General features: G+C 48.1%; 1 protein-coding gene across 3 annotated transcripts in view; it reads right to left on the bottom strand.

Annotated features, from left to right (window-relative positions):
* The window catches only part of PLXNA4 (plexin A4), a 454,779-nt gene that overhangs the window by 116,648 nt on the left and 323,724 nt on the right, over positions 1-14,407 (bottom strand). For all 3 annotated transcript variants that reach the window (XM_054806078.1, XM_054806099.1, XM_054806089.1), the window contains exon 6: positions 1,090-1,213. In XM_054806078.1, the coding sequence (XP_054662053.1) occupies positions 1,090-1,213 (124 nt within the window). The remainder of the gene's footprint in view (positions 1-1,089; positions 1,214-14,407) is intronic.

Below are 14,407 nucleotides of genomic sequence, written 5' to 3'. Positions count from 1 at the left end.
AACAAAGCAGCAATGATTGGACATGCATACAGGTTTTGAAAGGCTGATTTCAGTACCACTGAAGAAACCCTAGCATTCCAAAACCTGTCACCTGGAAGATGTTTGGCAGCTGCACTTTGAGCAACACCATTTAGACCTTGCAGGGTGTGGGGCTAGTGAACAATTCATCCAGAGATGGAGCTTTTGGGATTTTTGGGTTTTCAACTCAATTCCAGCCCAAACTAATAGGGCCGAAAGGACAGAGCCCTAGTAGCCTGAATGAAATAGGCCTCTGCCTCTTTCTCAGAGGGTGTTGGAATCCCACCACATAAGGTACTGCTGCCATGAGTCAGGAGAGAAACTACAAACTGGTTAGATCTTCAACAGAGATTTCTTGCCTCAAGCCCAGAAAATGATCAGGATCATCTACTGTTCCACCAGCATTCACTGTGTGGCTTCGTTGGCTGCTGACTTGAGTAGTGTGAGGCCATAAAGGCTAAACATTGCACTGAGGAAGGTCACAAGAGAGCATGAACCTTGGCAGCCTTAGATTCCTCTGCACAGCATCCTGCCTTTCTGCTCTGCATATTCAGTGCTGGAGCTGCAGCAGGGTGGAGTTCTTCGTGGCTTAAGACAGACACACTTCCACCCAAGATGATAGAAGATTGGAGCTTATTGAAATAACACATGGTAGCCCCTCACTTGTCCTTATCCTAGAAGGTCATTTCATCATTTCATGATAATTTCCCTTCCCTAAAGTCCATGCCCAGCCATACACAAAACCCTCTCCCAAGGAAGTAAACAACTACACTGTTTGCACACCACACTTGCAGGGCACAAAGTCCCTTCAGACCTGCCCTCAGCTCCTCACAGCAAACAGGGAAGCCTCTTCCACACTTCTAGACAGGGGATAACCAAGGCCAAAATATCCTCCCATGATGAATCTTGGTGTCAGAAAAGTTGCTGGGGAAATTAGTGGACTCTGGAGAACCTCTTGCATCAATCTGCCAGTCCTTCCCACTAGTGCTGAACCCAGGTTGCACATACCTGGGTCTGTCAGATTGCATGGGCAGATTAAACCTGAGGGGGACAAGGATTAACGTTCCTCACCAATACGTTGTACTGGGAGACAGAGATGTTGTTGGGGTGCACAGTAAGCCGGACGCACTGCTTCATCTCCGAGGCGAATCTCCGAGGCTCGCTGGAGCGTTCACATCGCTCCTTCCTTGTGCACCTGAGCAAATGGGAAGAGAGAGGGACAGAGTTAACACAAAGCCAGGTTGGGAGGGTGAGGATAGCCCTGGGACATGGAAGGAGAAATCGTTTTTGGATGGAAAGTCAACACTTTGGTCCCCTTTGGGACCGCACTTGCTGGAAAACCACGCTTATGTCCTGAAGCGCTCTGACTCCAATGTTAGCAGCCGTGGGATCGCTCAGCAGGCTGGAGAGTTGCAAGGACACCATGAAAGGAGGAAGGGTGTTGGGTGAAAGCCCTGTCCCTTGGGTAGGATGCACAGGTCTAGAGATGCTCTATCTCTCCACCCACATAGCAGGTACAGCGTAACCTTCCCCTGGCAGCCCTGAAAACTGTCCTGTCCAAGGGCAGTGGGACATCTTACACAGGGATGTCCTTTTAGAGCAGCTGTGCATAGTCCATGCTGTTTGGTCCTGCTGACGAAACTGCAAATCTGTGGTACTTCTGGGCTGCTGGTATCTCTCTGCTGGGAAGGGGCAGCCTTCCAATCCATTGCCCAGCAGTTGCTAAGTAGTCCCAGGCAGGTTAAGGATTTTTTTGGCATCTGATTTGAAAATGCCTGACTAGAGGTGCCCAGGATTGAATCTTGGTGCTCCCAATTAGTGAGAGTTGAGTGAAATTGGTGAGTGCACAGCACCTGGGCTGTACAAACCTGTGAAGCTTACACCACGCACAAATTGTGCTTTCAGCACTGTCACTGTCTCTTGTCTCATCTGTCCAGTGTAAATACAAGCCAGCAATGTGAATTGGTGGCGGTGCGCCCTGTTTCAATCCAGATTTGCATTTGCTCAGCATAAAACACTTCTGTATTTTACTCCACATGCACTGCCAAGGCCATGGCTTCAAGGAAGACGTCTGGCTAGAAATCCACAGGGTTAATACAAAAGGACAGCTCCAACTGCATGCCAATTACCTTTTGCCATTAAGCTAATGTTATGGACTTGCACAGGGTGTCTTCAATGGATTTTGTTATTAGCAATGCTATTACCCCCCATTAAAATCAGCTATAAAGACTAAGTGCGGATGTTAAATTATTCACCCACTCCCAGACTTCCGAGTCTTAGTTGTGAGAGCACGCGGGGCCTGCTGGAGGGTTACTTCCAAGATCACCCCTCAATGTCCTTGCTTCCTGGAGCAGAGATTGTGCCTATATGCACGGGGATTTGCAGGCAGGGATCTAAGGCAACACAGGCAAAAACAACCCAACATATGGCTGAGCCTGAATCTTACAAAGCTTGGGGTCTGGCTTAAAATGTTAGGGCTTGGTTTCTCTCTACTGGCTGACATTAGATAAAATGAGCACCCCAATTTCAAACTCAAATTGCTCCATCTTTCTGGTAGAGGAAAGTTTTGTATTTCCAGTGGCAGGAATCATAAAGGGAGATCTCTGCCATTCTCAGCACGCTCTCGGTTTGCTTTGCAGATTTGAGAGAGCAAGAACAGCATTGCAGCTCCCACTCTCCCTTCCCTAGGAGCCTTCATCCCATTAAGTCTCCTTTAGCACTGCCACATGCTGGATCAGGAATTTTAAACATGCAGTCTCCAGAGGGTTGGATGGATAGCTGATTAACTACTCCCAAAACTGTAAGTTCCCTATTGCGGAACGAAAGCTACGGCAAAATGCTGACCTGAGATTTTTGTAAGCACTTCTATAAAACAAATAGACACAGCAATCCCATCAAAGATCTGCAGGGCGTGGGAACTCCTCTCCTGAGAATAGCTTGGAAGGAAACCCTTTTGGGCGCAGTGTTGAAACACAAGCGCCGAATTCTTCAAGATGTCCTGCTACCTCCCATTTATTTCCTCCAGCTGCAGCATGACAGAAATGTCTGGATTTTCTAAAATTAAACCAGCAGACACCCAGGCTCACTTCAAGTGCAATAGCACAGTAGGTTGCAAACACATCCAGCACATTTGCACAGGAGGACAACACGTGGGTATAGGTTAAGCATCTAGGAATGTGGTTTGTATTTCCAGCCCCTCCGCTGAGCAGGAGTATAATAATCAGCACCTTATCTTGCTGTTTACTGGTCATACACATTTAAGACATGTAATCCTTCGGACCAAAAACTCACTCTGTATTAGACTGGTGTGTCTTGCAGCCTGGATATCCGTTATAAGGTGTGTTGCCATTCAAATAATGAAACAATGAAAAACCAAACCAAACTAAGCCTGGTTTTAATACGTTAAGGTTGCAGTGTCAGGCTCTCGGGAATCAGGTACTGCCAGATTGAAAGTAGCTTCTGCACTCCTAAATCTGCTCCCTGCGCTGACACACTGCAAGCCAGACTTTAATTACAGGATCACACTTTATAATTCCTTTTTTCCATGGTGACCTCAATTCTGCCACTTCCTAACTTTTGACTGTCTGACTTCTCCAGTGCAATTTCTGGATTTAAAACCAAGTGGGGGGAAAAAAACCAAAAACACCCAGCTGTGCCTGATGCCTGAGTATGATGATGATGGGCGAGCTGTGCCAAGCTGACCCAAACTGAGCTGGGGTCTGGGACACTGGCAGTGTTCAGGCTCTTGACTCAACATCGTAGACCCCTTCCTTGAGCTAGCAGCATAAATCATCCCAGGTAACTCATCCCAGCTGCGGCATAAATCAAGACTAAAGGGATGGAGTCGCCCGACAGTGGGTTTTGCAGGTTTGTCCATGCAGAAAGGAGTGATGGGGGGGGGTCTTCTTCAGAGCCTTTTGGTTCCCCCCATCTCCTCTTCCTTGACCACCTTATCTATCCTGAGCTGGAGCATGTGGAGTGTCCTGTGGGTTTACACACCATGCTCTCCCAGGTGTCTCCCCTGCACCTGCAACTGAGGTTCTTCAGAGGTAAAATGTGGACTTTTAGGGGAGCAGAAAAAGGTACAGACCTGTCATAAAATCACCTTCTCCCTCTAGTCTTCCTCTGCACTGCCAAAAGTGTTCTGCCCCCAAGAGTGGGGGGAAGCAGCAGAGAAAATTGTTTCAGCATGTGCAGAGCAAAGTGTTGCCCTCCAGCATCAGCCTCTCCAATCCCTGAATGGTGTTGGCTGAAACGCAGAAACAAGCATGGCAAAGCACCCAGCTGCTGAAGGCAGCTGCCCAGAGGGGACACTGCAGCCCAATAAGTAAGTTCAGCAAATTGTAAATAAAGGCAAATGGGACTTTTAATAAATAAGTACTTCCAGACACAAGTGCTTGCCTTAGAAAAGTGGTCACCTGGAAGGCAGCTGCCTGCACACGGCAGCAGGACTGTGAAAGGGATAATGAAATATCCCAACCCCAACTAATCATTTCTGTTGTCTCTGTTGAGAGTCAGCATTTACTTTGGGCCTTGGGATACTGCTGCGACTCTGCTGCGCTCTCATCTGGTGCATCTATTTCGGCTTATGCAGAAAAAAATACCTTGTACTGCCAATAACTGTTCCGCTTTAATAAAATATCAGTAACTCTAACATGCTGGGTCTGTCAATATGCTGAGATCACTTTCCACTGCCATATAACCTAATTCAATGCTATTCATGCTATAATTAGCTGGTGCGTAACTCCCACAAAGTGGCATCACATTACGCTTAAGACACCTAAAAGAGCGTATTCCACTCCTGAACTTATTTGCATAAGATTATGGTGTAGACACGGCACTTCTCTGTACGTCTTAATAACACCTGCTATATCATTATCAGCTGCATCTTTAACAATTGCAAGTGTCCTGCTTCTGTCCAAACCATTAGTGCAAACACTAAGAAACTGGTCCTACTGCTGAACCATGAGGAATGTTATTTCCTCCTCATCTCCCATTAAGAATAAATACCGCTCACGCTAACCCTCTGTTCACCATCCATTAACCAATTATTTTAATAATGTTAAATTAATACTTTGTGCTTCTATAGAATCTCTCATCTGAGGATCTCAAAGGGCTTTGCCTGGAGCTAATTAAACTTCGCGACACTTCTGTGAGGTTGAAAAATTACCACGCAGAGACAGGAAAGTGAGGCATAGACGCATGAGTGTTGGAGAGCAGAGCAAAGCTCAAGTCTCCTGAGGATGAGATGAAGGTCCTGGTTTGGGACCCAAGAGATCATGGTTAAATCCCAAGTCTGCCATCTGGGACCTAAAGCAACCTACTGGGGCCACATTCTGCAAACACCGGGTGCAGAGGGGTAAGGTGGTATTCCACCTCTGCAGCAAGAAGTTAAGGCCTCATCTATCTTGCTAGGCTTTAGTCAAACCAAGCCCAGACTCACTTCACCACCTCCAGGGTGAATGCCCAGTGTTAGGAGGCTTAGTCTGAAGCCCAGAAATTTCTGGACAGCCTGAGCCTCAGCACAGCCCCAAGAGCTCCAAGCACCTGGATAGACCAGGCACAAGAAGGGTTAAGTGGGGTACTCCTCCACCTGCAAGGTCTTTGTTTTCCCCGTGCACAGTGTGGATAACAGATCATGCTACTGCAGTTTTGCCAGCCTACCAGAAGGCACGTGTGACGTGCATGCTTTCATCTGCCTTTGCCTCTCAGTGGAGACATATTTCCACCATCCAAAACAAACCTCTACACACAAAACCCCCCAAACCAAAAAATATCACCTTTACTTTTCATCCTGTCCTCTTTTTGGCTGTATCTTTGTTTCCTCCATGCCCAACATAGTGGGGTCCTGACCCTTGCTGCACCCTTACCATACAGTACTGCAGACCATCTCCATCGTATTGGTTTACCCTGAAGTGTTTCTCTCATTCTTCTCTGGAGCATTGCACCTCCTCTTCCTCCCACCTTGGGGTTGTATCTTTGCCATCCAGACTTCATAAGATCTGGACTAATGGTGATAAAGTGGCAACATCTGCAGGAGATGAAGCTTGGTTCAGGATGCTAAAGGTGGAAGGAAGATCTCTTATGACCGTGTAAAGGCTAGGGACGGGGAGAAAACTGGGGAAAAGATGCTGTTTGCAGAGGGAAGGGAGCAGGGGAGGTGCAATGCCAGGAAGTAAGTGATAACTGAGGGGTTATCGCTTGGGGTGAGACAAGTACCTCCAAGGGGGATATTTCTCTGCCTCTCCTGCTTCTTGTCCATCTCTCCATCCCACCACTGCCTGAAATGCCTGAGTTTGCTTTGGGTGACTCCTGCTTTCTTAGCAGAGGGAAATGAGAGGAAGGTGCTGGTGTGCTCTCCCCTCCCAAGCAAGGGTGCTCAGAGGTTGGCAGAGCTGCAGATGCTCTTAGGACCTGAGCCAGAGCATCCCTGCAGCTCCCATTTCTTGCACCAGGATGGAGAAACATGCTGCACAGAGAGCTCTACAGACCAAGGTCTCCAGCCCTCTGTCTGGCTATTCATTAGCAACAACTTCCCAGTCCCATGAACCACAGAATCACAGAACGGTAGGGGTTGGAAGGGACCTCTGGAGATCATCCAGTCCAACCTCCCTGCTAAAGGAGGATCACCTTGCATAGGATACGCACAGGATGAGCTATGGTTTTTTCCCTTACCCATACCTGCCAGCAAGGCAGCCCTTAGTATCACTTGTGATAACAAATTAAATGCATTTAAAAGGCAGGGTGGCCCTTGTGCCTGGCCTTTCTAGTGCTAATTATTTTCTAAGACATGTAAAACCCTGATAAGATCATGCAGTGAGTTCTCTTATCATTTGGGCTTGCAGGGTTGGAGGTGCTCAGATGCCCCACAGACCCATGAAGTGGCTTGGGGCCACGAGGCTTCAGCCAGAGGTGAAAAGTTGTTCTGCTAATTCACATCATTACTCAGATCTGGTGGTTCCTGCTGGAGATCAAACTAACTGACACCGTGAGTGGGCAAACCACACAGAAACAAAAAGTCCTGGGAGGAGAAAGGCGAGGAGGAAGTTTCTGTAATTTTTTTTTTTTTGGCGCAGAGGTGGAAATAGTGCAGTCAGAAAAACAGCATACAGCCCTGACTGAGCCTTTCTTGTTTATATCCATAGCTGTTGAGAAAGGAGAAGATTTTGATTCTTGGGGGTTTTTTTCTTTCTTTCTTCATTTTCCCAGAAGCAGACTAAAATATCCAACTTTTCTAATACGAGACCAAAAAAAAAATGTCAGTTTTCTGGCAATGGAAAAGGTCTTATCTGCAATTTTGTCAATTAAAAACAATTTTCAAGACAAAAGAGTGGTGATTGAATCTGATCAGAAATTCCTACTCAGAACAGAGGGGTTTTTCTTTACAAATGGTAATTAGCACATAATATATTTTTTTTTTATTCAGGAAAAAAACACAATCTTACCATTAAAAAAAAAAAAAGAATTCCCAGAAATAAAATCCAAACAAATTAATCCTTTTTGGAGAAGCCTCTCCATTTGATGCTCAGTGGTTTTCTTTTGACTGCTTTTGCACCGCAAGACTCAAACCAGTCAGTGAGGTGGGCTTGTAGGGAAGAAGAGGGACATGAAGCATCTGGTTTTGATGCCAAAGGTGGGAAGGAGCAGTGTGAGGGACAGATCAACGGTTTGGGTCAGCTCAGCAAACCGAAATGACACCCTTCCACCACCGCCAAACAGGTAATTTGCAGGCATCACTGTTTTGCAAAAGGTTTTGACATTTCAGCTTTCCTTTCTGATTCCAAACGGTGACATTTCCCACAGGAGACAAATTCACTCACCCTTTGACAGAATAATCACAGCCACTCTTTGCTTACACCTCCCGCCCTCCAGTGCTGGTAAACTTGAGGCGACGGGGGGAACCAGTGAACACCCTGGTCACGCCAGCAAGCACAGAGCACCGGGGCAGGATGGGACATTTTGATGGGACATAGGTTTCATGTTGGCATCCCCATGTACCTCCCCAATCTGTTCGTTGCTAGACATTTTGTTGTGGTGTGGGGTCACTCACACTGAGGTCCTCAGCTTGTGCAAGATGGGAAATGTTGCCCCATCCCATTTCTCACCCCTTTCCAGTTCTGTGGTTTTTTGCTTGGATACAGTTTCCCATGCTTTTCTCATGTCTCTTCAGCTCCTCCCCTTAAATTCACAGTCTTTTGGTCCTGCCGCCTTCTCTTCTCAGGTTGTATCTCTGTCTCCTTGACTCTTATCACCAGGATTGTCATGTGTCTCCTAAACGCTTCATGCCCAATCAAGAGAAAATAGGATATGGGGAAAGAGAACATGGTCGTGGGTGGAGCAGGGATGGGGACATGAGGAGAGGGGAGGAGGGTGGGACAAAGGGACCAGAAGCCAGCTTGCACATCCCAGACTCTCTGTGAGGACAGAGATGTTCAGGGCTGCTGTGAACACCCACATGGTCCAAGGCGCAAGCACTACCACCTCTTCCCACTCTTCATGGTCTGACCTTCCCATCACCTCCAGTGGTCTCGTTGCCCGGGCGTGTTGGAGAGATACATCCAAAGAGAAAGTTCAGGAGAAGGGTAGAGGGAAACTTTCAGGGAAATCTTATTTAGGTCTCAGTTTGAAGGTGCTGAAAAACCCAAATGGTCCCAGTCGTCTTGGAGAAAGACAGGGCAAGAGACAATGATTTTCCATTTCTTTCATGTCTTCATCTCCAAGGGAAAATCTGAGATTTCCCAGCCCAGCATGGTGAGGCGGGCTGCACTTGCAGGTGGCTGGTAAGGGTCAAAATAAAGAAGCTCCCTCATGCTCAGCTCAGCACAGACCAACAAATTGGAAATTGGAGATCTAGTAGGGGATGCAAGCATGGTCCAGTAGCAGCTCTCCTTGCCACCGAGGGGAAGGGGCATTTCCTCCAAAATGAAATAACAGAAAAGATGGCTGTTCCTCAAAGTCTTTGGTCTTGTACCACACTAGAATTTGTGTTCCAAGCAAAGCTGGGGCAGGCTACAGAACCCAGGAGGCAAGAGGGAGACTTTTGGCATCACCCCATCCTGTGTTTTCTTCTCTCTACAAAAGCCAGGCAGCTCCTGACTGAGGGTCACGTTCCCCAAATGAGCACGGGCTGATGTCCTACCAGCCTCCCCACCCTGCCTTCCCGGCATCACCCAAAACTCCCTGTCCCTGCTCTGCCCGAAGTTCTTGCTCAGAGGCCGGAGGGGATGTCTACTCGAAGACCCAGCCAGGTAGGTTGGTGATGCCTTTTGCAAGGTGGTCAGCAGAGGGAGCTCAGTGGAAGCCAAGTGCAAACCCTCCTGATGACATTTTCTGCCAGGGCTGGGGACAGGAGTCTGGGAAAGGAACTGCAGGACACAGAGATGCGTGGCTCTGGGAGGCTCTGGAGATTCGAGCTATCTGGCTATGTTGGTCTGAATCAGCCTTATTAGTCTGGTCCTTCTTTCAGGATGAGATGCAATATGACAGCTTCATTTTATATTGGAGAAAAGTTTTCAGTTTCCCAGTTGGAAAGAAGGATAAGACAGGAACAGAGCAATTAAATGTATCTGGGGACTTAATAAGAGGTTTCTTTTAGCCAAAGTCTGGCCAACGTGTAGAGCTTTGTGTCTCCTGAGATGGCTTTATCACAAGGGGGGAGCAAGGCTGGGGAAGGAGGGAGCAGCTGAAATTTGCCTTTCCCTCTGCTGGAGCCAAAGCAATTTTCTGGCTGGAGTCAGGAAAGGGAAGGAGATTCAGTCCCACTCGCATGTAAAGTTTAAGGTCAGTTTTAGCAATGTTTTGACATTTCCAGGTTCCCTCAGGGTCCTAAGACTAGGAATGCCATAAATGTCGAGACGCAGGCATAATTGACCTTAAACTTTATGTGGTGATGTGGTGAATAGCCATCCCTCCCTGTCTGCTCTTTCTGGCCTCCAGGTTGCCCTCCATCCCTGCCAGAGGACAGCTGAAATTTAGCTCTCCCTGGCATCAAGGAGTTAAATTTTATCCACTGCGTGGAATACTCCATTCAGGACAGAAAGGCAGGAGATGCTACAGGGAAAGAAGGACAAATCTGAGCTGAGATCATGCACAGGATCACTCTTGGGAAACCTGTCCTGGCAGTGAGAGGAGGGGCAGCTTTCCCAGGAAATTCATATGCCTCCGAGGAAGGATTTGGACCTTTGTTTTGATTTTTTGCTCTAACCACAGACAGGCTCACCTCCCTGACGAACCTGGGCATCAAAGATGAGCGTGGGCAAAGATAAGATGAAGACCATTGGGGTGACCTAGGGAAGTCAAAGATGTGGGTGTTTTTTACCTGGCGATATTTGGGACCCCAGAAGTCTGTGGATTCTGTCAGAGTCATGGAAAAGGTAACTCAAAAGAAAGCTGAAATTCACTCTTTGGAGCTTTGCATCTCCCCAGGGCAATTTTTTAGGGACCATGAGCCACAAAAAGTTTCAGCCCACAAACTAAAACTCACTCCCACCCCTGTTCTTTACAATGTCCCAGTAGACACGGTCCTGGGGTGAAAGACCAGAAGTCCCCTCCATCCTTGGGCTGCCACTTGGGGAGGGAAACACCACCCTGCCAAAGCTCCTCTTCCCTGCACGTCTCCTGCTCGCCACCACTGACTCTGTCACTTCGCCAAATAGAGTGAGGATGCTAATTGCTCTGCCTGCTAATCTATTCTAATGCATGGTAATAGAAGCCGAGTTTCTGCCCTGATAACTCTCCCGGCTTATGCTGCAGAACAGCAATCCCACAGCCCGCCCGTTATCTCTGTCCCCAGGTGGGCTCCTCCCTCTATCGCAGCAATTGAATAAGCCCACCCCCGGAGCCCCGCGGGGCGTGGGTGCAAGGGATTTACTCCTCCATCTCCCGCCCTACAAAGCCAGGCACTCCATAAACAGCATCCCTCCCCGCTGCTTTGGGGGATTTCATGCCCCTTCTCCTCCCCTTCACCCCCCTCCCCAAGTTTCCAGAGCTGCAGATTGTCTTGTCCGTGCTAAAGCTTGCCTGGGGGGGTCCTGGGTTGGTCCATCAAATGCAACCTGCTCCTCAGCCCCAGCCTGTGAACAAAGGTTCAGAGGTGGCCCAAGGACCACACCAGCTCATGCACCACTGGGGTGCAGCCACCTCTGTAGGCAAATCCCTGATGAGCATTTTGATGGCTCATTCAAGCCTGAGATGAACGGGAGCATTTCACATGCAAATCCCTGGAAACTTGGAGCCTTTGTCCAATGAAGAATTGCAAATTGTTTGCTGGCACAGGGGGAGGAGAATGTGGAAACGAGGGAGGGGGTCTGTGGAAGGGATGTTGAAATACACTCCTCAGCTGGTACTGCTCAGCATTACAGGAAGGCTCTGTTCAGCCATTGTGTTCAGAGAGACCTCAAAAAGCCCCAACAAGCTCTCCAGCATCAGTCAGCAGCCGGGATTGAACAACTTTGGGGTGGGGACTTGGCTCCAGGTGGGTCCCAGCCTCAGGCTGCAGGTGATGGTGGCATTTCAACCTGGATAACTCTACTTTCATTGTCTTCAGTTTCCAGTGAGACCCACGCCATGAAGTTAGGCTGCCCTGATGAGCCCTGGCATTTGTCTATTTCCATCCAACACTGCAAACTCACTTGAAGCAGTGACTAGCAGCAATCATGCTGGAAATGCACAGGTCCCTCCCTGGAAGAAACCTCTTACCACTGTAGAAGCAGTCTGGAAAAAAAGCCAAAGTTTGACCTCTGGGAGGATGTGTATCACCTGCCTTCATCGACTGACCCTTTCTAACCTCCTGCAAGGGTCAAAGACACAAGGAAAGCACATCTCTGAAGCTGCAGGGTCTCTGCTATGCTGTCCCTTAAGTCACAGCCCTCTGACTCCTTTTGTTGCTGAACTAACCGGGCACAACACAAGCTTGGAAGCTAAAGGCAGGAGGAGAATCTCAGAGCACAAAATCACAAGCAGCAGGCAGAACTCAAACCAAAGGCACGCATGTGAACTGCAGTCAGTCCAGAGCACTGAGGTGGTCCACACAAAAGAAATCACAGGAATCTGCCTAGAATGGTCTTTTTTCCATCTGCCCATAAAAGACTGGGCTTCAAATGAAGATGGAAAAGCCCCTGAAGATTGAGCTGAAGGCTACCTGAGTAATACAAGCTTTTGTCTCTGAGGAGGCAGTAAAATAACTCCCAGCACTGAATTAACTTACAGTCATTTTAAAGAAAATTAAAAAAGAAGAAAGCGAGAGAAAGGGAACAAGGTTGCTAGATAAGGCAAGTAATTAATGAACAAAATTACTTTTCCCAGAAAGCATCCTATCATGGTGCTTCCTATTCATGCTAATAATATTTGTGAGTGTCTTCCCCAGAACCTGGGTAGATAACACCTACGCTTTCCCGTGCTCCTACATACTCTCCTCTGCAAGGGCTGATGCAAAAAAATTTGTTCAAAGAGGCTGAAGTTCTTTGTTCATGGCCCGATTCAGATGCCTCAGAACATCATCCCTGAATTCTTCGTGGGAGCTTCTCTCGAGTAACTCCAGAAAAATGTATTTGGTCTTTTCCCTATCACCATGGCCCAAATGCCAAGTATTTGTTGGTGAATATGATAGGAAGTGCCCAGGCCTTCGGAAAAGTAAAATGGGAGTGTGGTGCTCAGAGATCGCGGCTAATCCCAATGAGTGGTCCTGAGGATTCCTCATGAACCACTGCCAAGACTTCAGTGAGACCTAGATATCCTACGAAATGGGTGGGAGGGCTTGGTGCCACTTCAGCCTCACTTCCTAAAGGACAAATAGGGCAGGAAAACTGCAAATGAGGAGCAGAACATCTGTGTTCAAGGAGGTTTGCAGGGAGGTTTGGGGCGCCATGGGAAGTACACTGCAAGGGGTCCCCCACTTATACAGATACTGAATCACTGCCAGACTCAGCCAGCATGTAATTTAATTGCTCTTTTGCTGCTAGCATCTGCTGTCCTGACATGGGGAAGCATAGCAAGAAGAGAGGAAACATTTCCACGGGATAGACTGATTGGGCTTGAAGACTTTATCTAAATCCCCCACCTCTAGAAATCCCTTACCCCAAGCAGCTTTACCCAGAAAGATGCAGGGCAGAGTTTCTCAAACCAGGCTCTCCCTCCCCACTGCTCCTGTTGACCTTCATCAATATCTACTTTTTCACATCACTCTTCATCTCCTTCCCTTTCCTCCTCCTCCTGCCCACGTGCATCCATCCATCTGCCCATGTACCCCAGCAGCAGAGCCAACAGACACTGACGTCTGCTGTAGCTCCGGTATTTGCTTTTGGCAGAGACAGTTCCTCCCTCCAGGTCCAAACTTTCCCCGTGCTCTGCAGCAGTACAATTAACAGCCTGAATAACCATGGGATAGCACAGAGAGAATTACATCGAGTCCCCATTACCATGCAGACCTGGAAAGGGAGGTCTCCAGCTGCCCCATGGCTCCAGTTGGAAAGGAGAGGCACTCCGCACAGAGTTAAGCCTCACTGGGCAAAAATAAGCCAAGGAACCTCTTAGCCCAGGCTTGACTGTCTCGTGTGATGTAAAATCACCATGATGGAATTTGCTGCCTGAAAGAGACAGGCACCCATGCAGTCTCACCAACCCTGACCATGTCTGAAGCTCCCAAACCACTTATAGGGAATTTGTCTCTTCAGAGCAAGGAAAAAGCATGGACTGAGCTGGCTGCACAGCCTTCAATAGGTGAACTGTCTCATAGGTCATAAGTAAAGGATAAAATGTGCTTACATGGTATTTTTCAGGCCCTCACATGACTGATGCACAGGCTTTTGGTCAGAGCTAGAGTTTCTTAACTGCCTAAGTCAGGATTTCACCCCAACTCCAACACAAACAACAATAAACCCCCTGCTCAAAGCATGCCTCATCCTGACTTTCATAGCTCAGCTCCTTCACCCCGTGCACTAGGAAAGGGAATTTGGGTGGCAGAGGAATAAGAGGAAAAATAGAGCAGGAAGGATTTTAATGTTAGTCTCACTGCCCTTCTCTGCCCATGCCTGCTCCAGCCAAAAAGTCAGAGAACAAGCTCAGTTTCCCTCTTCCTAAGCCTCTTCTCTCTGCTAAACACTAACGGGCACATCAGGCAGCCTGAGTTCCCTCTGCAGTGGTTGCCTACCCAGCAAGGAGAGGAAGTTGGCTCTGGAGAGAGGTTTGGAGTTGAGCAAGAGTCCACCCAGAGCCAACCCATAAGAAACAAAAGGACCAGGACTTTAGACAACCCTAGGAATGATCCCTACCTGATCCTTCTGCTGCGTCAGCCAAAAGGAGTTCCTCAGGTATTATCCCCCCTAAAACACACGAGGAGCTCCTAGTCTGGTTCAGCACACCCCACTCAGCCTGTCCCTCATACCATGAGGCA

This window comes from Grus americana, chromosome 1 (genome assembly GCF_028858705.1).
Source record: "Grus americana isolate bGruAme1 chromosome 1, bGruAme1.mat, whole genome shotgun sequence".
NCBI classification, from domain to species: domain Eukaryota; kingdom Metazoa; phylum Chordata; class Aves; order Gruiformes; family Gruidae; genus Grus; species Grus americana.
Note: the sequence above shows the minus strand (reverse complement) of the source record. Positions and strands in the feature narration are given on the sequence as shown.